Source organism: Pteropus medius, unplaced genomic scaffold, assembly GCF_902729225.1.
Source record: "Pteropus medius unplaced genomic scaffold, Ma_sr-lr_union100, whole genome shotgun sequence".
In the NCBI taxonomy this organism is placed as follows: domain Eukaryota; kingdom Metazoa; phylum Chordata; class Mammalia; order Chiroptera; family Pteropodidae; genus Pteropus; species Pteropus medius.
The window spans coordinates 117,704-144,961 of record NW_024346824.1 but is presented as its reverse complement, the minus strand read 5'-3'; the positions used below and the strand labels follow the sequence as shown (position 1 = coordinate 144,961).

At 41.7% G+C, this 27,258-nt stretch overlaps 1 protein-coding gene across 1 annotated transcript in view; it reads right to left on the bottom strand.

Annotated features, from left to right (window-relative positions):
- Positions 1-11,387, bottom strand: part of PPIE (peptidylprolyl isomerase E) — a 14,013-nt gene extending 2,626 nt beyond the window's left edge. The window contains exons 1-8 of the mRNA XM_039876631.1: positions 11,303-11,387; positions 10,186-10,284; positions 9,048-9,091; positions 8,540-8,566; positions 7,304-7,385; positions 6,702-6,802; positions 3,533-3,656; positions 1,916-2,101 (exon numbers count right to left, since the gene is read on the bottom strand). Of these exons, the coding sequence (XP_039732565.1) occupies positions 1,916-2,101; positions 3,533-3,656; positions 6,702-6,802; positions 7,304-7,385; positions 8,540-8,566; positions 9,048-9,091; positions 10,186-10,284; positions 11,303-11,333 (694 nt within the window). The 5' untranslated portion in view covers positions 11,334-11,387. The remainder of the gene's footprint in view (positions 1-1,915; positions 2,102-3,532; positions 3,657-6,701; positions 6,803-7,303; positions 7,386-8,539; positions 8,567-9,047; positions 9,092-10,185; positions 10,285-11,302) is intronic.
- Between the last annotated feature and the right edge of the window lie 15,871 nt (positions 11,388-27,258).

The window sequence follows — 27,258 nt, the reverse complement described above, 5'->3', positions numbered from 1 at the left end:
ACTAATGGGCTCGGTGGACGGTGGTGTCACTGACTGAAATAGAAGGGGGAGAAGAGTTTGGGGAGAAGAGCAAGAGCTATGAGGGCCTGAGAGATGGGGTGTCCACGGGGAGAGGACAGGGGGAGACTGGCACGGAGACAGAAATGTGGGCAGATGAACTTGCAGATGTGACTGAGAGCCCTGAGACTGGAACTCTGCCTCGGCCAGTGGTTCTCAATGGCGGGGAGGTGTGTGTGGGGGGGGTCGGTCCTGTCCCCAGGGACCTCTTGGAAATTTAAATATATTTCTGAATATCAGAAATATTATGGGTTGCTACTGGCATTAGTGGGTTGGGAGGCCTGGAATGCTACATGTTCTGCAATATCTTACAAAATGAGAAATTGTCCCGTATTTTCTTAGATGTTGAAATGTCCTACCAGACAATGGTGTGGGTGGAAGATCTGTTTACAATTTTCTGCACCTAAAACCTAATTCCGTCATACATTTAAGCCCAAAGTTTTCTGCTTTTGTTTTTGGCAACTACTATCAAGAGAAGACTGTTCTTTGTTTAACTGAGAGTTTAACCAACTGTATTTACCACTTCGCAAAATCATGTCACCAACAGTAATGCTACCCCTGGTGTCCAAGCTGCTGGTCCACACAGCTGCCTGCATTTCTAGGTGCTGCACCTGAATAATCCTTTGTTACAGAATATTGATTTTTAAAACAATTATATCAGGAGGTAGGATAATCATCTATGAATTCTGCTTCAGCACAGTAAAGAGGGAAACTATAAGCTATCAGAAAAAGGGGGCAATGAGCTTCTATGGAGACAAAGACTCAGCTCTGGGCCACTTCCGTTTTTAGGGGTCAGGAGAAGGAGGAGAGCAAAGACTGAGAAAAAGCAGTCAATTAGATAAAAAGAAAACGAAGCGGGAGGAGTCCTGCCAGCCAAGTGAAGAAAGATTCAAGGAGCAGGAGTTAGCGGTGTAAATGCTGCCGGGAGGCAGAGTAACATGAGGCCGAGAGGTGCCTGTTGGTAAGACGAAGAGGTGGGGCTAGAAGTCTGGCTAGAGGAGGATAGAGAGAACAGAAAGCAGGGTGTCTACACAACTTTTTCAAGAAGTTTTGCTTAGACAGGGATGAGAGGCATGGGTGATAGCTGAGGGGGATATGAGTCAAAGGATGATATTTTAAAGGATTGATACCACATGCTTTTATGATGGGCTGCTCTAGCAGAGCAAGGGGATGGAGGATACAAGGCAGCAAGGGCAAACGACTGCAGAAGCCAGGTCCCTAAGTAGGAGCGAGGTGATGGGGTCCAGGCCACAAGCAGAGGGGCTGGCCTGGGGAAGACAGCCCATCCCAGGCCTCAGAGAGAAGTCAGAGCATGTGTGAAGAGACGCAGGAGGCCATCCATTAGCTGAGGCAGAGGGCGATGTGGAGGCTTCAGCAGTGAAGGAAGGAATGGAACCATCATCCCTGATTGGGACTGTGGATTAATGAGGAAAACCTAATAAGGCTGCCGAGGGGCCCTGAAGAACTACAGTCAGAAATCTCAAGTGGGACTGTTCAGTGCAGTTCTGTGTTTTTCTTTAGTTGCGAGGGGACTAACCACTGAAATTTTTTACTGAGTAAGTCTGACAAAGAGAGGCGGGCAGTGGGGTTGAGGCAATAAGAGTGAGCTTACAATGAGAAATCACAGAACTCAAGCTAGGATCACAGGGAGTATGGACATGGTGGAAGGATGGATAGCGCATGAATGGAAGCAAGCTTACTCTACTCTAGCCAGGCTGAACGCTTCTCCTCTGTGAACTGGTTGGGTCTCCTCCAGTCCCCCGACCCCTCAGCCAGAACCACAGCTCGTCATCCACCCTGCACAGCCATCCTGCCCCAGCCTGGCCCCACTTGTCACCACCCACTGATGGGGTCCTACCTGGTCCTGTGTGTTTGAGGATAAAGTTCTCATCATCGAATTTCTTCCCGTAGATGGACTTGCCCCCAGTGCCATTGTGGTTGGTGAAATCGCCGCCCTGGCACATGAACTGGGGGATGATGCGGTGGAAGCTGCTTCCCTTGAAGCCAAAGCCCTTCTCGTGGGTGCACAGGCAACGGAAATTCTCTGGGGTTGAGAAAGGACAGGTGTTCAGGTTAAAAACAAACAAACAAACAAACAAACAAAAATAAAACCTCCCTCTAACTAGACTCTGAAAACTATGTTACGTTTGTTTAAGTCTTCTTTTAAAATCTTTGTGATGTTGACATCTTAAAGGACTACATGAAATTCTGGTTAAAGGAGGAGTGAATACAGGCATTCTAGCTCGGCCTCATAATAAATTCACCAATTTGGTAGAGTGATTTTTTTTTTTAAAAAAAAACAGGATGTTAAAAAAAAAATGGGCAAATCTTTGTGACTTTGGATTTGGTAATGGTCTTTAAATATGACACTAAAAGCACTGGTAACAAAAGAAAAACAGATTAATTAGACTTCATCAAAATTAAAAACTTTTGTGTATCAAAGGACAATCTCAGAGTAGAAAGGCAACTCACAGAATGGGAGAAAATATCTGCAAATCACATCTAATAAGGGTTTAATATCCAGAACATATAATGAGCTCCTACAACTCAATACCAAAAAGGCAAACCACCCAATTAATAAATGGGCAAAAGACTGAAATAATTCTCCAAAGAAGATATACAAATGGCCAATGAAGCATATGAAAAGATGCTCAACATTAGTCATTAGGGAAATGTAAATCAAAACCACAATGAGATACCACTTCACATCTACTAGAATGGCTATGATACACAGAAAATAACAAGTGGGAAAGGTTCTCAGGTTATAGGCTTGTGAATATATTAGGCACCTGAATAATCCAGGTTATTCTCTTTATCTTCTGAAGTAGGAAGCAAATAGATAATGTCTAGCATGAAAAGATCAGGAAGCACCAACATAAATGTGTTATCTACCAATACTGAGGTAAAAACCAAATGTGTCAGCTAAGAGTTGAAATTGGCTGCCTATGAAGAGCAGCACATGGTGTTGGTGGTGAGGGAGGGTAGGAGGACAGCACCCAGGGAGTGGGCAGCTGATTTCTACTGTTTTATCAAAATACACTTTGTGAAATTGACTTTATATGTCTATATAATGAAATTTAGATTAAACAGAAGTCGATATTTAAAAACTGGAAAGAATACTCAAGAAACTGTTAGTTAACAGTATTCTAGAGAGGACTGGATATAGATAGGAGAAAAAGACAAGTTTTAAATGTACTGCCTTCAATATTTTTGGAATCTATGTGTGAGATATTTTTTCTTTTTAAATGAAAACATATTTATTTATATTTTTTACAAAAATATTTAAAAACAGTAAACCAGCACTTATGAAGCCTCAAAAACGCCTGCTCTGAATAAATGTTACTAGATCTCAGGATCAAATTTACTCAGGTCAGAAGCAATGTCAAGGGCGTAAGAACCGAGGCATCGAGAACCTTTACAAGGCTCAGTACTCAGCCATCAGCTTCTTGGCTGTCCTGACTGGAGTCCTGCTCACCTGCTGTCATGGGGACAACGTCTGAACGTAGGAGCATCTGGATGCGGCCGGCTGGCTTGTTCCCAATCTTGATGTCCATGTACACCTGAGGATTTGACCGGGCCTTTTTTGCTGTGGGCTCTCCCTGGGTGCGGAAGACATCATTAGGTTAGAGAGGACTCCTTGACTCCCCGAGTAGGACAGTGAATACTCTTCTGAGCACACACCCAGAGCCCAACTGCAGTGAGCAGGCTGGAGCGAGGTGCTGACCGGGAAGGTCTTGGGCCCTGATGGGGCTGCAGAAGGGAGAGGCCATGGCCACAGCACCCAGCTGGACACCTAGAGAAAGGAGACCTCAGCACTACTCAACTTGAGCCCCGCCCCGCAGGCATGTTATCTCATCACACTCGCCCTCAGACACCTCGGCTTGCTCCATCCTTCTCTGCAGTCAGAGAACGACGCTTTCCTGGCCTACAATACACAACTCTCAACATCTTCAAACCCCAGCACAAACCACTCACCTTGGTCCAGTTAAATGGACCTATAACCTTCTTCCTCTGTGCCTAACCCTACACAGTCATAGATTGGCTGAAATGGAAGAGAAGAGAGTGGTCTTCCTGTTTGGGCCTAAGTGCTCAGAAGACAATGGAGGAGGTTGGGCTTTGCTTTGTGCTCCAAGTAGACAAGGCCGAGTAGGTAAATAACACATCCAATACAAACCCTCCCATTTATTTGATATTAAAAACTCTATTGACTCTGACTTCTTGTAGTGTGGATAGGTCAAGATATAGGTATTGAACTATCAGACCAAGCACTGGGTTTATTAAGCAAGAAGATATGGTTCCTACCCTTGGTGAATTCGCTATCCAGTGGGGGAGGGTGGCCACAACTGTGAGAGGCACACATATCCTAGACCGATACAGCCTTGCTTCAAATCTCAGCTCTACCACTTAAAAACTGTGTAAGGTTCGACAACTGTGTAAGATTTGACCTCACTGTGCTCCAGTTTTGTCCCCTAGAATTGGGAATAAAAATAGTACTTATCTCAAAAGATTCTCAATAGTATTAAATATCTGCAAAGCACTTAGAACAGTGCCTAGCATTTGAGCAATAAATATTTACTAAATAAGTAATGTCAAAACAATGCAGTTACAGAACAACACTTTTCTGGCTCACAATACACAGCTCTCAACATCATCAAACCCCAGCTCAAGTCACTCACCTTAGTCCAGTTAAACGGATCCATATATATAGCATCGCTTCCTTCCATCCTTAGCCCTGCATATCTATGGGCTGGCTACAATGAAAGCAAGGAGGGCAGCCTTTCGGCTTGGACCAGAGTGCTCAGAAGACAATGCAGAAGGCTGGGGCCTTGCTCTACACCCTAAGTAGACGAAGCTAAGCAGAGGACAAGGGGACTTTTAATACAGCCATGACTTTTGTTCCAAAGAAAAAAGTCAAATGTTCGTAATTTGTCTGTGGTTCAGTTTAACAAACGTGCTGAGGTATCGTGGTGGGCACTGAGGACACTATTACTGTCATTTGCTGCTAACAGCAGCAGTAGCGTAGTAGTAGCAGCAAATACGTGGTACTATTCTAAATGTTCTATGTATATTAGCTCATTTAGTCCTCATAATCACCCTTGAGATCAGGACAATTATCCCCATTTTATAGATGGGGAACTGAGGCACAATGAAGTTCAGTAACTTGCCCAAGGTCACAGAGCTGGTAAGTGGTAAAGCTGGAATTCAAACCTAAACTACTCAATCCCCTCTCCCCAGTCCATGCTTTTTGTTTTGTTTCTCAGTTTTGTTTTGTTTTCTTTTTTTTTGTACTCAGTCCATGCTCTTAATCACCTTACCCTACCTTACATTTTTATTAACAAGATGCATAATACAAAGCCCCTATCCTGAGTTTGCTTCCTAGAAAGGGAAAGACAATAAGCACTTGAGTCGCCTGTACAAAAGCAGATATACAGGGGACTACAGAGTGTAAAGTGGGGACCACAATATGAAGAGGGGTACTGAAACTGGCGAGGTGGGCAGCATCAAGAACTTGGAGAGCCCCTCTGGACTTTATCTCATGGGACAGGTGATAGGGGAGTCACCGAAAAGGTCTCTGCAGGAGAGTCAGATATCATCTCGTGCCTTAAAAAGATCATTCTAGCCATCTTTGTGAAAGACTGGAGGAGAGCAAGACTGCAGCCAGAAGACTAATTAGGAAGCTATTGCAATTATCCCAATGAGATGAGAGGCTAAACTGGGACAATAGAACAACTGGGGAGAAGGGATTCAAGAAGATTTAAGAGAAAAACTTAGAACACGATGACGTATTTTCTCTATTTTAAAAAGGGGTCTAGGATGACCCACAGTTACTCCACTGACTGTGAGGGCCATTTATGTGCTCTGCTTTGCATCTAAATTTTTGGCTGAGGTCAACATGTGGATGGATGGTGGCAAATTAACAAGCTTGAGAACACAGGAAGAACAGGATTAGTGAAGGGAGGACATCTACTTTAGATAGAGAGACAGCAGCAATGTCTGAAGCTCAACACTAGAAACAGAGACCAGGAAAGTTACAGCAGATCAGAGGCTGCGAAAAAAACAGACTGACTGCCACTGTTTGGCAGAGAGTAAAGAAAGATGACATGAGTCAAAAAAGAAACCCAAAGCGATGATGTTCATAAGGAGGGGAGGCCTGAGAAGCAATGGCCAGAGAGAGATGCCGAGAATCACGAGAAAGTGCCAAGGAGGGGTTCTCTGAGGAAGGGAGGACCTTGAACCTGTGTTCAGATGGAAGGGATAGTACCATTATCCTGTCCTATCAGCCCTCAGGGAAGGAACAGGAAGACCGTGAGCCTTGTGCCGAATGCTTCAGTGAAAGAGGAGGGCTGATCAGGAGAGGTGAAGAGGAGCACTCACGACCGGTCCTCACCTCAGGCTTCCTCCTTGGCAGCCACCAATCATGAAGTAGTACCTGAGCGGAGCTGAGAAGCTCACGACACAGAGCACAAGGATGAGAGGCCTAAAACCTCTCTTTAGTTCACTCAATAGTACCTTCACCAAAGTACTGAGTTAATTTTTTATTCTCTTTGCTTTTGTATATATATTTGCAAATTTCCTAAGAGCTTAAAAAGTCTCCTGTGGTAAGTGCCAGCCTCTCCTCTAGAAGCACGCGCCTTCGATCTCACCTCCTGGGTTTCTGCCTTGGGAGGCTCTGAGCCTTCTTCATCTTTATTCTCTTCCAGAGTCTTCCCAGAAAACTTCTTCAACCAGTCATCATCTGACCAAACTGAAGGGAAAGAATCAAACCAATGTTAAGAGATTTGAGCTATCAGGCAACTGCTAATTAGCTGCTTTGGTCAGCAAAGTGGAACTCATTCAGCCAGAGGATTCTGCTCTGGGAACTCCCAAGGGCAAGGAAAGTTCCTGTTGGGAATGTTGGCCCTGAATTATATAGCTCAGCAGGTCTAAGTGAAAAGCTATGCCAAACAGAAAAGTATAGCCTTGCTGGTTCCAGCCCCTTGGTGAAGCATCCCAGGAATGAGAAAACTGGGAAAGATAAGAGATCAGGCAGAGTTTCTCTCATAATGGAAGCAACTGCCCAGAGAAGCTCAAACTCTTTTCATTTACCACAAAGGTGGCAAGTGCCCTTCGCCAATGTGAATCACCCTCTACTCCTGTCCACCAGGAGTAGCACTCAACACCTACTGCCATGTAAATAGCGAGAAAAAAATGCAACTAAGGCCACACTGGAGGATGTGATGGGGAATGTGTGCTCGTCCTCACTCACCTGGTCTGGAAGAGCCTTCCTTAATCCTCATTGGTTTGGCCAAATTGACGCGAATTGTCCGTCCAAAGAGCTCAGATTCATTCTGAAAAGATTGAAAATCCAGCACCTGAAGTCAGACTGCTTTTCCATTTGCTTCTGACACATCTGAGACATGCTCATGACTTGCTCTCCCTTAATCCCTGAGCCCCTAACAGCAAAGTTTGCACCCACCAAAAAGCAGCCCTTGGGTTGCAAGGAATTTCCTCCCTGGAGCCATCATACATCTCCTTTCTACAATAGCAAGAACCGTGCTAACAAAAGTAACTCCGGGTTCAGAGTGCTCTGAAATTATGAGGATAAGTGTAGTTTCCAAGTACCTGAACTCACCTTCAAAATTCAAGGTCAGCTCTGAAATGGAGAGAAATAATCTCTCTGAGAGCTGAGGAATATGTGTGGTTAATGGGTAACTGAAACCAGGACTAAAGCAGAACCTGACTATCCAAAGATAGCTGGTACCAAGAATGGTCACTTAATGTGAATCTACTTAGAGCAGTGAAGAAAATTTCATGATAAAAAGTGTAGAAAAAAAGGTTTGACTGGGACTTTATTGTGATGAAACAAAATAAAAATAAATTTCTTATAGTTAAAATTCAGGTTTAACTACACACTAATTTGTAGAACAAAGATGTAACAGGTGCTAATTAATTTGCAGTATTTTTTCCAACAAAATTCTATCAACACTACAGTGTGACATCTTGCACATCATAGCTGATATGACAATCACAAGGATCTCAAAGAGGGCACAAACTCTCAAGAGTGTCATCATTTTCCCCAAGGACTTCTCCAGGACATTCAAGTCATTTGTGTCAGTAGCACCCTCTGTCATTATCCTTATTGAATTTTTCTTCTCAATTGTTAACCAGTCTAAAGCTTCATGAAAAGAAATTCTGCCTCTTTTGCAAAATATAAAATTTCCCTGTGCAATTACTCTGCATAGTGTTTGCAATTTATTATCCTAGAGATGGGGTAGCCAGTGAGAGATTAGCCAATAAAGAGGATTAGATGTTAAATGGGGAAGGATGTTTGAGTAAGGATTAATCTTGTAAGTGAGTAATTCACAATGAATATTTTTACATGACAATTTTTACTTCCCCATGCAACCTTGTAACTTCAGAGGCTCAGCAAACCAATATATGAACACAAACCCTCTGTACCACCAAAAATAGCTTCAGTAAGAATGAAGATTCTCAGCCATACCATGTTGTCAATAGCTGCTGCAGCATCCTGCCAAGAAAAGACAAGGTACAAGTTTAGCTTCCTGCGGTGTCTAAACATACTCAGTAGCAAAAAAAAAAAAAAAAAAAAAAAAAAGAGGAAAAGTCATTTCTATATTTACTGCCTAGGTTGTGCATGTGTCTAACAAAGAGCGCTTCCTAGCTGACTTTAGAGCTGATGGTACAGCAATTAGCCAACTGGTAAAAGGCATAAGAAATAGTCACCAGTGCTGCCAGGCAAGAATGTATGATGAGCAGGGCTGCAGGAGCTCTGCAGAGCAAGAGGGGCAGGACTTGGCAGGTCTGAGATGTGAACCACAGCCTAAAATTTAAGTGAAGGAAGTTTTTCTTCAAACAGCACTTCTTATCTCTCTGGATGCATCAGCATGAAGCCCAGAAACCTAACCAAATGGAGAACAGCTCCCTCTGTGATCAGTAATAACACTAACACAAGCCAAAGATGAAATATAGGTAACGCAGAATTTTCTCACCTCTGCCAACTCAAATTCAACAAAAGCAAATCCTCGGTGCTTTTCTGAAAAAGGGGAAAACAAAAACAAGTAATTACCATTTAGGGCAATGGGAAAAAACAGATGATCACAAGGAAAGTGAAGTCAGTCACATGTCATATCTAGATATTAGAAATTCAACCCAATCACTATTTTGGAAGAAGAAATCTCATTCTTTAATTCTTTCTAGTTTAAACAGCATTTCTAGCAATATTAAGCTTTTTTTTTTCAGTGAATATAGCTAAATAATGAACTATAGCTAAATAATGAACTTTTAATCTTTAAGCATTCAATTCTGCTAACAAAGCCAGATTAAAATCTTAACCTTTGCATGCAAAACAACTAGAACAATGAAGTCATTCAACCTATCAGGAAGTCATTCAACCTATCAGATATTCATTCCAAATACATATTATGAGCATCAACTGTACATAAAGTATGAATCCTAAAACCCAAATAAAGATGCTCATTCTTTATTCTCAGGAAAATGCTGATCTTCCTAGAAAGACTAAACACAGAAGGGTTAATTTAATTAACCAACTGACCTTAGAGAACCAATATAACCTTATTGTTTTTCACAGTTAAAGATCCTAGGTGCAGAGAGTTTAAAGACCTTGCTAATAATCATCCAGGGTCAATGACTGAGCTGGACTTAAAATGCTGATCTTAAAAATGACAACAAAGGTAAAATAGAAAACTGAACTGTAACTGCTATATCTACTAAAGGTGTGCAGAGGCCAAGTCCCCAATGTTGGGGCTAGGCTTTCCAGCTGCTGAGAAGGGAGCAGGTGTGCTGGGGTACCCAGTAGGTAGTTTGAAACAACAGTAAGGTCCATTTTGAGCCCCACGTACCTCAAAATCTATCTTCCTACTGGGGTAAATTCTGCTTTATCTCAAATCCAACAGATGGGACTCCGCAAAGTTGTTACAGTTCACAATCACAAACCTCAGAACATCCCTTCTGCATCAAGATCACTGTCGTGCTGCCCTACTGAGGCACCCTTCAGAACTTTGGTGTATATCAACCATATAATACACTGTGGTAGGACTTTAAAATTTTCTTTTAAGTTCTTTTCCCAGTAGGAGAATTCTTAACAGGAGAGACACTAAAAGGACTCACCTGTTTCATAATCTAGAGGTATCTGAATATCTGTGATGTCTCCAAAAGGAATAAAAGCAGCATGAAGAACTTTGTCGTCCACCTCCTCCGCAAGTCCACCTGTAAAGAAACCAAAGGCTTTCTGAGTCACTGTCCTTCATTCTTTTGAGAAGTCCCTGCAGCACAGTTAGCATGCTCTAGGCAAGGGGAGGGGTCGTTCCATCCAGTCCTTTGGGTACATACATAAGCACTCCTCTTATCTACTTCTTCATCTATACTTATGAAACACACTGCTCTCTTCACCCTTCTTGCAGACCCTCATCTAGCCCCAGGATGACTGAAATAGCTTCTTAACAGATCTCCCTCTCCTCCACACAGCCAATTAGAATGAGACCGTGCAGATTTTAACCCATCATTTCCCTGCTTAAACTCCTTCAAAGTTTTCCCACTGTCCTCAAGATAAGGTACAAACTCCTTAGCAGGCTCTTCATAAGCGGAGCCCTGACCATCTCTCCAGTCTCTTTCTCTCTACTCCCTCAATTCTCTGGGTTTCCTGAAGTGACCTACTTGCCCCCAAATGTAAGGTTATTTCACACTTTGGGCTTTTGCTCTTGCAAACACACTTTCAGCAAACACACTTGTTCCTACTTTGGCTACCTGGCTAACTCCAGCTCATCAGCTCCGGCGTCACTGCATCCTGAAAGTTTGTTCTCACCTCTCCAGATGACATTTCTCCCCGCACCCAAGCCCATGTCATCATTGTCCGTCTCCATTAAAGCGCTTATCAAACTGCTGATAGAGGTTATTCTCACGTCTACCTGGCTAGTCTGGGAACCCATTCCTTTAGGGCAAGGGCTGGGCTGAGCCATCGCTGCAAGTTAATGTTTGTAAAATGAATGGGCGCGAGGATTTAGAGGTCCATAATATTCCTCTACCAATCCTCGGTGCCCAGGAGGCAGAAGTGTTCCGGTTAGAGCTTAGTGGACTTGGAAGAGGAAAGATCACGTCTTGGGCTAACACCCTGAAGCAAACCAATACCGCCATAGATCCCGCCGAAAAAGCTGCTCGCCGCCCTCCGCGTCCGGCCCCACTGAAACTGAGTTCACCCAGACCCTGGCTAGCGCCCGCGCTTGCTCACCCACGTACAGCACACGCTTGGTAGTGGCCATCTTGCTCCCGCGCTCTCTCTCCGGAAGCGGGCGCCTGCCCGCCCACTTCCCATGGCCCCGCCCCCTCTCGACTCCGCCCCTCCGCTCCGCCCTGTCCCTGCGTCCCGATGCTCGTAGACCCCGCCCACTCCAGCGAGGGCCCAACCTGCCCTAGTAAGCTTCAGGCGCAGCTGGAGTGCACCGTGGTGAGAATAGGGGCGTGGTCCAGATGTTCCCCGCGCTCAGTGCTGTTGGAAAGAATCCTGGGCAGAATCAGCTGGGATCCTCAAATAATAAGACTGTTTTTGGACATTCTATAAGCTAGGAATGGTTTTTACAGTTTTAAATACTTGGGAAAAAAAATTAAAAACAAGAATATCTCGTGACACGTGAAAATGTATGAAATTCAATGTCCATAAAGTTTTATGGGAACACAATCATGCTTATTATATGTGGCTGCTTTCACACTTACAAAGGCAGGAGACCTATGGCCCACAAGGCCTAAAATATTTACCATCTGGCTCTTTAGGAAAAAACTGTGCTGACTCTTGGAATAAACCAACTAATACATAAATCACAGATTGACATACATGGTAGAAAGTAATGAGGCCACTTATTTTAGACAGAGCAGTAGATTAAGAATTCCCTGAGGTTACATTTAAGCTGAAATCTGAAAGAAGGAGAGCCAGAGAGAGAAGGAAGCAGGGAAAAAGATTTCAGAAAGAGGAGACAACTTCTAAACACCCAAGGAACTGAAAGGCCGAACCTGGGCTGACATGAAATCAGGCAGGAAAGGTGGGCAGGGGCCACAGCTGGCAGGGCCCTGTAAGCCATGTGGAGGCTTTGGGGGCTTTGAGAAGCTGGTCACATTTATGTTCTAAAATGGGCTCTCTCTGACTACCATGCCCAGAAAAGATTGGGGGGAAGCCTGGAGACCAGGAGGTTAACGCAATAGACTAGGAAAGAGTTGATGGTCGCTTTCTCCCTCCAGTTCTTACCTGGTCAAGGTTAGAACACCCCTAACATTCAATATCTGAATGCTGCCATTCAGAATGCCAGGAGAGGGCAGGAGAGAGGTAACAGTCCCTGAGCAAATTCAGTCCACTGAGAGGTGAGTGCTGGAAATATGAAAAAACTATATAAATTCTCAAATGTATATATTCATATATAATAAAATGCAATATGATGAGAAAGAGGAAGTGAAATGAACACATACAGAACATACCTGCTCTGTGTCAGCGATTCCACAGATTTTTATTCCTCACGAACTTTTTCGGGTACCGATTATCACCCCATTTTACCCATCACACCCAATGAGCTCGAGTAATTTGTTTATCGAATATACAAAGCTATAGTAACTGTCTTTAGTGGCAGTTTAGCTCTTTTCTAAAGACTTCATTAACTCCTTTGGAGAGATTCCCAAAAGTGCCTAGACCAAAGAACATGCACATCAAAGCAGTTACAATTATTATATAACATACTACCACCCTCTTAAAATATTCTAGTCTATTTCTTTGAGGTCAGTAATGATCTCAAGCCTAAAAGCAGTTCCCTGGAGGCTATGGAAAGTAGTCGTATCTTTTCACATGGCATTAAGTTTTGGAAACCAATCTTTGGAGACTGTTAGGTAGGTGAAATGAATGGGAGAGTGGAAAACATGGGTTTCTGAAGGGAGATGTTAGACATCATGATCACACTTAGCACAATCTGTATCTACTTTTTAAAATCCCCTTTCTCCTCCTAGAGAAAGAACATTTTGAGAGCGAGACCATGTCAGTTTACCACTGTAACTCCAGGCCACTGCACAAATCCTTGGCATTTAGAAGAGTTTTAATATCTGATGAATGAAGCAGAGAAAAGCTTCTTTTAAATAATGTTGAAATGGAAAATTCTATTCTTAGCATACTGGGTGCCCAGGCCTCCTTTGCAGAGGCTGAATCACAGGACGTGGGCTGCCAACACTGGAGGTACATTTACGTGGAGCGACAGCCCAAGGTGCTAAGTGCCACACAGCAGCAGGAACCCCTAAAAAAAAAGAACAAGCCAAATTAAAGCCCATCGCTTTTGGCAACCACAGTCTCCAGGATTTTTCCTTTAATTCAATGGTTGTCTCATGTAGACTATTTGAAGGACTAGAAGCTAAGACATTCTCTCAGCTAGCCAGAGACACTTTTCTTCACTGGTAGCAGGAGGGACAGATGTCCAGGTCTGCCAGAACCTAGAGGCGGTGGCCACTTTTCCTGCTTTACACTGTCACTTCATGGCACTGGATTCACCAATGCCCTAGACTTTAGTCCTAGGTATGGCAGATTCTATATTCTCAGGCAGTGATTCTGAACTTGAGCAGATATCAGAATCATCTGGAGGGCTTGTTAAAACACAGATTTCTGGGCTCCACTCCCTGTCTTGCTGATTTAGTAGGTCTAGGGTGGAGCTGGGAACTAACAAATTCCCAGGTGACATTGAAGCTGCTGGCTGGGGAGGCACACTTTGAGAACAATTTTTCAAAGAAAAATCATGACATATCAAGAGCAGGGCAGTAGAAGCAGTCTATTATGGGTGCAAACAAAAGAGTTGTGCTGTTTGTATAGAATTTTCAAACGAGAATAAAACAACTAGAAAATTGGCCATGTTTTGTCATCCTCATGCTCGGGCAACTCTGAACAATAGGAGTTACAAAATATTCCTCCTGGGGAAAAAATTTTTTTAACAATTTAAGTTGAAACAATTATTGCGAGTACTCTTGAATATGCCTCAAATTCACACATTTTATTACTTATTCTTAATAAATATTGTATTCTATGTAAAAGCTACCTTGGGAATCTAATTACACAGTTGGCCCCCAGCACACTTAGACTCAGCTACACACACATATGCGGAGAGTAAGTTCTTGGTGTTCAGAATGGTTTGTGCTCCTTTCAAACTCACTCTGAGCACAGTTCGTCTTTAACCCTTCTGTTATTACAGATTCCTGCATTTAAACAGTATATTCAAAACAAGAAAAAAAGGATGTAGTTGTACGTGACTTTTTCTTTTCCAAATTATCTTTTTTTTCTAGAGCGAAGTCATAGGTGAGGTTAATAAGACAAAAAGATTTGCAAACAGTGGGATTCAGCCTTGAACAATGTACAGTAAAATATTAAACATTAAAACTGTCTCAGATTTGGCAACGATTTCTTAAATAAGACACCCCAAGTATAAGCAACAAAAGGAATAGGTAAATTAGACCTTGTCAAAATTAAAAATTCACCATCTTAAAGTGTATATTCACAAAATTGTGCAACCATCGCTGCTATCCAATTCTAGAACATTTCATCACCTCTAAAAGAAGCCACATACCCGTTAGCAGTCACTCTCCATTACTCTTTCCCCCTAGCCCCTGGCAACCACTAATTCAGTTTCTGTCTGTATGGATTTGCCTATTTTGGACATTACACAAAAATGGAATAATACAAGATGTGGTCTCTTGTGATCGGCTTCTTTCATTTAGCACCATTCTTTCCAGGATCCTCCATGTTATAGCGTGGCTCAGAACTTCATTTCTTTTTATTGCCACATAATAATCTATTATATGAATATACCTCATTTTATTTACTCACTCATCAGTTGATGGACTATTGGCTATTATGAATAATACTTTTATTAACATCCATGTACAAGTGTTTGTGTAGGCATATAATTTCAATTCTCTAGGAGTAGAATTGCTGGATCATGTAGTATCACTATGTTAAACTTCTCGAGGAACTGCCTCTAAGTCTGGCTCTATCACTTACCAGCTACGTGACCAAAGCTAGATTATTTCATTGATCTGTGGTTCAGGTATCTCTTCTGTAAAAGATGGGACAATCAAGGAATTTTTTTTTTTTCTGATTTCCAAAGCACTTATACCATTTTACATTGCCACCATCAGTGTGTGAGGAGTCCGATCTCTCACATCCTTGCCACCACTTGTTATCACATGTCCTTTTCATTATGGCCATCGTAGATGGTGCGAAGTGGCATCTCATTTGGCTTTGATTTGTATTTGCCTGAATGCTAATGAGGTTGAGCATGACCATGATGTTTTTCTTATCCTGAGATTTGCTTGTACATATCATTAGGCTTTCTCCTCACTACTGATTTGTTTTCTCTTGTTGATTTATAAAGATTTTCCAAACAGAAAGCTGATCATTCCTATATTACTTATTAGCATAGTCCAGTCCCTCTACTCCACCCCATAGGATCATTGTGCCCTTTCTGCCATATGTTGAGTCTCTGATACGTTTGGTCTGCATCTAGGCTCTCTATCCCCTTAAACTGACGTGAAATAATTCTACCCCACTTAATTTCTGTAGTTTAGTAGTAAGTCTTTATAGCTGGTATCTTTTTTTTCCTCAGAATTATTTTGGATATTCTTGGACATTTACTCTTTTATATGAGTCTTAGAATCCACTTAGCCAGTTACACAAAATACCTTGATAAATTTTTATTGGAATGAGTTAAATTTGTAAGTTTATTTTGAGAGAGAAGTGACATCTTTATGATAGTGAGTACTCTCTTCCATAAACATGTTTTATTCTTTTATATTCTTTTAATGTTTTTAAAAATATTTTATATTTCCTTCTGCAAGGCCTACCACATCTTTTATAAGATCTATTCTTAGATACCATATAGTTTTTATTGACATTGAGAACGGTATCTTTTCACCTATTAATATCTTCTGGTTTCTTATTTCCATTAATAATAATTTATTGTTTTTGTATGTGGTTCTTGTACCTAGTAGCCCTGCCAAACTCTCTTATCAGCTCAAATAGTTTTTCTCTAGATTTTCTTGAATTTTCTAAATTGACAGTAATATAACCTGCAAATACAGACAATGTTGTTTCTTTCTAATTCTTACACCTGTTATTTGTTTCTCTTATTACCTTGGCTAGGACCTCCAGAATGATGGTGAACTGCAGTTGTGACAGAGAGCAATCTTACCTTGTTCTTGACTTCCAAACTTTCATCTTAAGTATAAAGTTTAGATTTGGAGTAGATACCCTTTAATGGATTGGAATTTTCCCTGCTGTTCCTAATTTGCTAAGAATTTTTATTACGAATCCATGTTCAGTTTTGTTGACTGATATTTCTGCATTTTTGAAAGGATCATGTGATTTTCTCCTTTACTAGTTAATTGGTAAATCACAATAAGAGATTAACTCATGTTAAATTATCCTGCTGTGAGTCAAAGGAAAATTAACATCAGGTCTGGTTGATACATGCTTGCCTGACATTTGGTCTTCCTTAGTATGTTTCCTTGGAAACTGCAGAGTTAAGATAAATAGAGGATATTGTGTATGCCACCTTTGTTGTGTGCATGGGTTTAGAGGAGTTGTCAGTGGGCTTACACACCAGAATGATTTAAAATATTGATGGGAAATAGAGGCTGCAGCTTCTGTGAGTCAAGATGACCCCCACACACCTAGGCTTTCCTGTGATAGCTATACATATCTTGTGGGCGAGTGACAAAAGAACCTGTGTACTTGGATAGCTCCCGAGGAGATAAAAATACAGCATCTGCCATATTTCCTGTTTTGTATTCCAGATTTAAATCATTTGTGTCTCATAAGTCTGATTGTGAACTTGAACCCATAATCACAGCTGTGGTACTGCACCTCCCATTCTTGTGATCATGACATATCATTTTTTATTCACTGCTGGATTCTATTTACTAATAGTTTAAGATTTTTGCAAATACACTCATGAATTTGGAATAAAATTTCTTATACTATCATCCCAGATTGGTTTGGCATTTGTAAATAAGTCCAGAATCCTTATCTGCAGTTCCAAAATTCAAAAAGTTCTGAAACCTAGCAATAGGGTTTTGGGGGAGGCGGGGGGAGATATGTTTTAAGCAAACTCATTTGGAAGCAAAATCTCATCTAAATTGATATGAAGCTACTTATAGTTTTTGTTTATCCTACTTAGTATGTTTTGCTGCATAAATATTAACATATTTGATTGTGGGAGCTGGTCCAGACTGTGCTGGGGTGTTATACACAGCTCATACACCCTCATAATCTTTCTAAACTCCAAAATCCCAAGAATGTTTCAAGCCTTCCTGGTTTCCTTCAAGAAAGCCTGATTTTGCAATTCAAAGACATTGGAGATGCTGAAGACCAATTATTATTGGGTCATTTGATTTGCAGAAACTACTGGGTTTTTGGGTGGACAGTTGGGGAAGAAAAAGGCTTTCCCGAATTGTTTTTAGGGGGATTGTATTTAGCTTAGCTAGGGAGGTTGTGTTTTAATTTTACCTCTAGGGGGCAGTCTTGGATCATAAATTGGTATGCTTTTTAAAAACTGAAATAGATTAAACAGGGTGCCCATTTATGTTTGTATTGTTTTCACACTTTACATATGAGGAAACAAAGACTTAGAAAAGCTAAGTAACTTGCTTATTTCACAGAAGTTCAAAATGCCATAAGGCAGATCTGGGATTTTAACCTAGATCCTAACACTGTATTCTCAGTCTCTATCTGTCTATCTGTCTGTCTATCATCTATCTACCTACCTACCTATCTCTTTCTTTGTCTCTGACTCTCTCTCTCTCTCCCTGCCCTTTCTTTTCCGTAAAAGCACTATAGCAAAGTGGTTAAATGTACCAACTCTAAAGTCAGCTTGTTTGACCAGGAAGGCTTGGCACATATGAATACCTGCAGGGCAGAGTAATGTCAGAAAACTGATTTTCATGAAGAATGAATGACCTACCACACTTACCAAAGTCTGGCACTATCATTTATCAGCTGTGTCACCGAGGGAAGTTTACTTAATTGCTCTGTGGCTCAGTTTCCTCATCAGTAAAAATGAAATGATAAAGGAAATTTTTGCTGAGTCTTGAGTATATGCAGATGGACTTACCTACCACATGATTCTGAGCCTGTGTTCCAAATAAAGTACAAGAAAGCAATTGCTTAGGGCCCCAGAAGAAGGCACCAAAGTAACTGCTTCTTGGAGAACTAATCAGAATCAACAAAACCAGCCTGACGGACTTGTTATATTTGTGATCTGTGCCTCAACTGTACTATTTGGACTCAACCTAAGGACTTATTGAGTCAACAGAGTTCCAAAAAATCACAAATGGAATTGGGACTCAGCTTTATTACAAACTAAAGCATCCTGTGCTGATGAGCTAAAGACTTATTTAAACTAGCCAATTACTTCTCCTTATGAAATTGTTCCTTTTGTCCTTATCTTGTCTTTGGCCTGGGAATCAGTCTTCATGGGGTCTGTTCTCCCTGTTAATTACCTACCCAAAAGGAAACCTTCCAGGCTAATCGTTCAAGCTGTTTGCTAACGTTCAGTCTGAAGATCCAATCCACACAGCCTGACTTCTGCATTGAATCAAGTGTTTCTGCCTTATCTGGCAACTCACTACATATCAGTATTTATTTTTCCTTTTATTTGGGATAATAGTTCCCATCTCATAAGATTATTTTAATAATAAAAGTAGATGGTACATGTAGGGCACTTAGAACAAAGCCTCAATAAGTGTTATTGCTATTAATTCAACAAACATATTTTGAATGCCAACTATGTCAGTCACCGTTCTCTGTTTGAAAGACACTAAGGTATGTGCATCAGGAAGAGTCCAATCAAGAGATGGAAATCACATTAGTTATCTGAGCAGAGAGAATTTAATCTAAAGAATTGTTACCTAGTTATAATTGACTGGTTAATCGACAAGGCAAGAAAAGAACAGTAAAGTATCTTAGAGGCAGCAATTACAGGAAGCAAGCACAGTAGCCCCTTCTTACCTGCAGGGGATAAGTTCAAAGATGCCCAGTGGATGCCCGAAACTGTGGATAGTACCAAAACCTACATACACTATGTTTGTTCCTGTACATACATACCTTTTCAATTAAAGAAAGCACTTTACAGCTCCTTTGGCATATCTGAATTGCCAGAATCATTATTTTTGCACTTTGGGGTCACAATTAAGTAAAATAAGGGTTACTTGAACATAAGCCCAGCATTGCAGCTACAGTCAATCTGAAAACCGAGACAGCTACTAAGTGACTAACATGGGGTAGCGTTTGCAGTGTGGATACGCTGGACAAAGCTATTGAGGGGATTAAGAGGGACAAGAATACAAAATTGCTTTTGGATTTGGCAAAGTAGAGGTCTTTTGTAGCCTGGACTGCCTTTAGATAGGAGATGAACACCTCTCTATTTTCATGGGGGCAGGAGAGATGGATCCAGACAGGAGTGGTTTGTAAACTCGGTGATAGAAAGATAATGGAGTTCTTTATTTCTAACAAAATGTCAAGAAAATGACCTCATGAGTTGTGACAACTAGTCAAAAAAGGCATATGAGATCATCAAAATTCCATCAAACACATTTTAGGTAACATGAGCTGCAAGACCAACCCTTGACAATGCGACTATAAAAAGGGCTTATGTAACAGCTGTGATGGTGAGAAGAATCATCATGGATGTTTGCAACTCCAGATCTCACCAGGTGAAAATCTCTAGTCATTTATAACTTCAATAATGACCAGAGATGCTTATCAGTTGGGGTAATTAACATTAGCTGCTGTAACAAAAACCTTCAAAATGTAAATAACTTAACTTAATAGAAAGTTATTTTGGATTCATGTCACAGTCTGATGCAGGTTGGTGAGAGCTTTGCTCTGTACAGTCATTCAGAGATCCAGCCTTCTTCCACCTTAGGGTTTTGCCTTCTTCTGGGTCCACAAAGTCCTCTCCATTCGGCTGATAGATGGAGAAGAGAAAGGATCATGCGTGGGAGGTTTGTATAGGCCAGGCCTGGAGGACATGCATTCCACTTCCACTCACATTCTGTTAGTTAGATCTGTCACATGTTTACACCCCAGCAGCCCCAGCTGAGGTCTCCAGCGGACATCAAGCATCTGACATGTGCGTGATGTCTCCAGATAACTTTAGCACTCAGCTGTCAAATTTTCCACTTGAAGCCCCAGACATAGAGGAACAGAAATAAGCCGCCCCCCACTAAGCCCTGAATGAATCCCTACAATTGCATGAATTCTAATCCCTTAATTAAATTCCCTTTTCTATATTATTCATGGTGTTTCTGCTTGTCTGATCCAACCCTGATTGATACAAACCATGAACTTTAACAGAACATAATTGCCATTCTGAACAGTACAAGTGCTACGTAAGTTGAGCACCTTCAATTATTAATATATTTCAAAATATCTCTCCCAGATTCAGGTTTTCATTTTTGATGTTTAAAAGAAATACTATCCAAACACCATTGTTTCTTTATCCTGGGTGTTCATCTTTAAAATGTTTCTGTCAGATCTGAATCTTTTAAGAAAACAAAACCCTGCCCACTTACTATTTATTCAAATATTATAATACACCAGCAATAAAACCAAACTAAAGGGTAAACTATTTAGAGGCCCTAATATGTGAGTAATCTGAGGATAAAGATAAACTAATGATTCTTCTAAAGCACAGAGTGCTTCATAAAGAATGAGCAATGCAGTGTGTGCTGTTTGCAGAGACGTGGGCGAAGCAGCAGACGGTGCTCTCAGCGTTTCTCAGAAGCGGCTATTTTAGGAGGCCCATTTATCAATGTTCAGGATGGCATCCAATGAACTGATGAGTTTATATTATAACTTATATTTACAAATAATTAATTGTACTGTCATTGCAGTTGCTACTTATCATTTGCCAACTCGTATGTTAGTATTTCTGTATTTCACCAACCATCCCAATCTTAACGGTGCATACCTCCTTAGCAGCCCTGTTTAGCAGTGCCTGCCACTGTGTAGGGGTGGAAGGTGGGACCAAATTGGATGATTTAGTTAGAGGTCCTACTTGTAAATTTTTCTTTCAGAATTCAAATCGTAGAAGGTTTTTGTGTTCTTTTTAAACAGGAAACACATTTCCCTTGTGCAGTCAAACTCTGTGTCCTCGCCCTTTCCACATCTAGTTTATTCTGGGGGCCTTTTCTTTTTTATTTAATCCTCCTTTATATTTATGTAATAGATATACATTATATATTATATAAATATGATATATTATATTTAGTTGAAGTATAAATGACATACAATATTATATTCGTTTCAGGTATATAACATAATAAGTCAATACTTGTACATAAATGAAATGATCATCACTATAAGTCTAGTTTCTATCCATCACCATACATAGGTATAGAATTTTTTCTTGCAATGAGAACTTTTAAAATTTACTTTTAGCAACTTTCAAATATGCGATACAGTATTATATATAATTATATATAACTATAGTCACCAGGCTGCGCATTACATTCCCATGACATTTACTTTATGACTGGAATTTGTATTTTTCTGGGGATCCTTTCTTTCCCCCCAGTGCTCCTCACCCAAGCACACCCACTACCTTGCTTTTACTTTTATTCCTTTGGCTTCCAGTTTCTCTGAATTTAAAATAAATAAGATGGACGAGTCAATAGTTCTCAAACTTTAGTGTACACAAAATATAGATTTCTAGTAGACATTCCAGAGTTTCCAGTTTTGAGACAGTGCTATATTCTCCAGGTCACTTTGAGCCATCTCCTTCTTTGGCCCCAGGCTAACTCTCTGCCTTCCAGATCTAGAGCCATATTCTCTAGCCCCACTCAGTAGAGTTGGACAGCCCAAAGTAACCAGGCAGACCCAGCTCAGATCACAAGGCCACCTAGTCTCGGCCAGAAACTAGAACTTTCTTTAGGCACTAGGAAGCAGCTTCCATTTCTTGAGTCCCTGCTCTGTGCCCAACACTGTGCTATGAATTTTTTCATGCATTAACTCATTTAATTCTGATGACAAATCTTATAATCTTAAGACCATCATTCATCCTGCTTCAGAGATGAGGACACCAAATATTAGTGACATCCCATCAGGGAGTGTAGGGCAAATCGGGATTCCAATCAGACCTGTCCTGAACCCTGCTCTTTCCCTTCCTACATGAGCAGGAACTACAACCTCAGATCCGGAATTGATCCAAGAACTCAGTTTAGCTTCTTGTTCTCCACCAGGAACAGAAGAATAAGCTTAGCTCTTCTCTCTCCGTTGGGTGGCTACTGTCACGGTTCTTCCTCCCCAGGACCCTAATGCACAGGCACCTTCCTACCCAGCACCCAGATGCTCCTGCTATCTGGAATGGGGGTCAGGCTTCCAGTCGCCTTCCATGTTGTAGACGTAGGAGGCTGTGAGAGCAGGATTGCAGCTCTCCCTCCAGCACCTCTTACCTGCTCACCCCTCTCCATTAGGCTGCCAGCACTCCAGACCTCAATCCCTTCAACCACTCCAGCTCTCCCACTTCCACTCTCAGTCCCCTCCAACTCTCTACCCAGAAGCCTAAGTAATCTTTAAAAATGCAATTCAGGTCATTCATGCTACCCATGCCCAGCCACAAAACAGTCTGATGGCACTTATGATATCATGCAAAGTCCTGGCCACAGTCTTCTCTCAGCCAACTTACTTCTCTCCAACCACAGAGATCTTCTCTGAGCTCATGTGATAAGCCACTCTTCCTCACTTCAGGGTCTCTTCTCATATGGTCCCTTCAGCCTAGGACAGTCTCCCCTTCTTTCACCTGGCTGGTCACTTCCAATCCTTCAGATGTCACCCTCTTGGAGGCACTTCCCATGCCTCCCATCTGTCATTGAATTTAACACCCCCTCATTTTATCACAGCACCCTGTTCATTTCTCTCTCACAGGGGAAATGATACATTACACATTATGACAACAATGTGTAATCACATAGTTACTGGTTTACTTTTTGTGTTTGTTGCTCCTGTTTGACTATAAACACCCTGAAAGGAGCTGCCATGATGGTTTTTATGATGGTTAATTTCGAGTGTCAGTTTAACTGGGCTGTAGGGTACTCAGAATATTATTTTGGTTGTGCCTGTGAGGGTGTTTTCTGGATGAGATTAGCATTTGAATCAGGGACTCAGTAAAGCAGATCCATCTCCATCCTCCTCCTCCGGCCCCCAATGAGGGTAGACCTCATCCAATCCATGAAGGCCTGAGTAGAAGAAAAAGCTGAGGGAGAATTTGCTCTCTCTGCCTGGCTATTTCCTATCTGGGACGTTGGTCTCCTCCTGCCTTTGGACTTGGATTAGGACTGAAATGTAAACCATCATCTCTCCTCTCCCCAGCATGCCAATTGCACATCTTGGGATTTCTTAGCCTCCATAATTATGAGAGTCATTTGTCATAATAAATATCAATATCAATATACACATACGTGTGTATATATATATCCTCTTGGTTCAGTTCCTCATTCACACTAGCCACATTTCAAGTGCTCAATAGCCACAAGTCACTAGTAGCTACCATATGGGGTAGCCTGGATATAGAATATTTCAATCATCATAAAAGTTTGTATTGGTCAGCACTGGACTATAAGATCTATCTTCTGCTACTCTCAGGAACTGACTACTCAAGGATACAATCTTTACCCTCTCTCCAGCTGGCATTGCCACCACATCCTCTCTCCCCAATGTTTTTCCCCACTTTGTTCTGCTGATCCTATTGCAGCGTTGAGGCAGATCAACATACTTTATGGGTCAGCTGAGATAAAACTGGGAAATGAGTCAGAATCCCTTTCCTGAGATACCCCAAAACTTCATGAGCTAATTCTTTGGGGTCTCCTGCCGGAGCTCAGGGGAAGGGAACCATTTGGATATACCCATAAGGAATGAGGAGAGAGAATAGCATGTCTGTCTTTACGGTCATAGTATTCCTCCTGCCTCAGTCCTCTTATAAAAATCTAGAGGCAGGGTAATTCTTGGGCTAGTTTTGAAGTTGAGCCTCTCCCAGTAAACACTGCAGAAAGGTGGCTGGAACTACAATCTTCAGTATCTGAATTTATAGTATTTTACAGTCACTTATCTGCTTGCTCTCAACTCTGTTCTCATCCTACTATGCTCTTCTCTGTATAGGAAGGAGCTGGAAGTCTGCACACTACGTTTCTCAGATTTCTTTATCAACTGGCTTCCCATTAGGTTATGTCAATGAGAGGCACTGGTGGGACTTTTGAAGGCAAAAGGGAGAAGCCCAAGCCTTTTTTTTTTTCTCTTTTTCCAGAAGTGGTAAGAGCAGCAGCTTCCACAGCAGCAGAAACAATGGGTGAGTGCAGGCTCCTGGGTTCCTGCTCAGGCAGTACTCTTTCGGAGGTTGCCACTATGGCAGGCACTATAGCAACCTCAGCAGCATGGTGCTCATGAACGCTGGCAGTCACAACAAGAGCAGCATGTGACTTCAGAGAGCTCCTGGCTTCCTGCAGGGCACCAGTGGTGGTGGTTCTAGTGGCAGCAGCAGCAGCTGCTCCAATTGACTTAGCAATGCAATGAGCACGGGCTCTGGATAGCATTGTTTCCCATTTTTTTCCCTTTAGCCTAGGGGTGGTAGCGGCTTCCTCTAATTAGAAATCTCTGGGAAACCTCACTGTGTTTTGTTCATCTAGCCCTTCTAACACTTTTGTGTCCAATCTCCTGTTCTTCCCTCTTTGAAATACTAAGATGATTTTTCCCAGCTTCGTTCAATCTCTCTTTCCCTTTTCACTGGCTGGAGACCCTAGGGGATGGTAGAGCATAAAACAGAAGACTCAGTCACAAATCACTACCAGAAGGAGAGCCACCCATCAACCTGACAGCGACCTTTATGTATTTCTTGTACATAAACAAGAAATACACTTTTATTGTATTCGAGTTATTGCATGTTTGGATCTATTTGTTTCAGCAGCTTAGCCTTTGCCCCAACTGATATAGCGCCTTAACTGTGATTTATATATTTATGTGAATACAGTGCTTACTTGTGCTAGGCACTCTGCTAAGCACTTTAACCTCGTTGAATCCTCACACAACAAGTAGTTCTTTTTATCATTCCCATTTATAGACTAGGAAACTGAATTGCAGAGAGGTTAAGCAACGAGTCCAAGGGCTGTCTAACTTGAAAGTCTATATACTTGTATATATAGACATTATATGTGTGTGTATATAAAATGTGTATATAGATAGATTTCACAGTCGCCCTTTGAAATCAGTATATCTATAAGTATACTATAAATATTATATATTCTTGTTAGGCTTGTTCTCTGCTTGCCTCCACTCTCTACTCGCTCTGTGCTGCCCCCAGGTGGCTGACTTGTGAACTGCATCACTTGAGCTTCTTTGCCATTTGGCTTCCAGTTAGGTTTGGCTATGAGTAGGAAAACGGCACATGGGAATAGAAGGAGGTCATGGTATTTATTCCATCCACCCTTAGTCTCCCTCTACCAGGCCACATATCTGCAGTGGCTGTGTTTCCTTAACTAAAGGTCTGCGCTCCCACAGAGGTCTCTCCTACAACTGCTCTGCTCCCTCCCCTTGCCCCTTGAGGCTTAGAGCAGGTAATGATCTCCACTAGTGCTAGCCCCAGGATGCTTGACAATACTTTGTTGATTTCTCTCAACTATACCTGTAGCTGCTAAAATAGTTTCCGTATCAACCCATCTTCAGTTATCTCTTTGAGTGCCATCTGTCTCCTGTCAGCATGTTGATAAGTATAGCTTGTATGTGTTTTTATAATTTAGAAACTTCTGTTGTCTTTGGTAGGAGCACCTACCTTTCCTACTCTGGGTACACAAGCTTTGGGAAGAGTTGACATTATCTCTCAGTTCTAGGAGTAGGCAAGTGACTCAGCCCTGGCCAATCAGAGCAATACATCCTCCTGTCAGGTTAGCATAGATCCCAAATAAGGCCAATTAGAACCAGCGTGACTAGCTGTGCCAGAAAAGAGAAACTCATTTTAAGCCCCAGAGTAGCCTTTTTTGTGGGACTCTAACCTGAAAGTGTGTTGGCCTTGAGATGCTGGCAGATAGCTTGCCTTTATGTGGATCCTGAGAATAAAGCTAACATAGTAAAGCAAAGACCTTGAAAGAGGTCATATATTAATCACATTGTTTAAGCTCGAGTCAAGTCATCCCTAAAGTCCAATCTACTCCTGGGGTTTTCTCATACGTGAGCCACTACATTCTCTTTTTGCTTAACCCATTGCTGGCTAGATTTTCTGTCACTTGCAACCAAGAGTCATAAGTTATATGCCAAAGTCATATATGTTTCTTGCAAGTAAAGAGAAATCACCTCTAGATAACTTAAATTGGAAAGGAAGGATGGGAGGGAGGAAGGAAGGAAGGAAGGAAGGAAGGAAGGAAGGAAGGAAGGAAGGAAGGAAGGAAGGAAGGAAAGAGGAAAGAAAGAAAAATAAATAAATAAATAAATTTGGGGGGAGGGATGTGAAGTCGTTTACAGAACCAAAAGAAATGCAGAAGTAGGTCTTAGAAAGGGCATGAACCAGAGTGGTCCCTGGAAATTCAGATAGCAGGAATGAATGGACAGCGTCATCAGAGCACTGCCCTAGAATAAACCAGTGATAACGCTCTACTACCTTGAATCACTTTATTCAAGATTCAGATTAGCTGGGGAAAGAAAGAGAGAGAACGAAAGAGAAAGGAGGAAAGAGAGTCCATTTGGCCTTACTTAAATTTCATGCCTAATCTTTGTTCATGGAAAGGTGCGACACCTGGATTGATAGTCTTACCTAGACTGTACACAACTGGGTAATTTCCCAAAGCAAAATCTGTTCTAAGAACTTTGCATATTTATAAACTCATTTCAACCCTCAGAGTAGCCTTTTGAAATAGGTACTGTTATTATGCTTATCCCTATTTTACCAATGAGGAAATTGAGACACAGCAAGGTAAAGTAACTCGCCTATGGTCACATAGTTAAGTGATGAGCTGGGATGCAAACCCAGGCAGCCTGGCTCCAGAGTCTGTGCACCTAATCCACTACACTATAGGGCTTCACCAACAGGAGGAAAATGAAGGTAGGACAGGCAAAAACACAAGGTCCCCTGCAGTTAATGCTTAAGGGAGGGATTAGGGGCATTTCCATACTCTCTCTCTCTCTCTCTCTCTCTC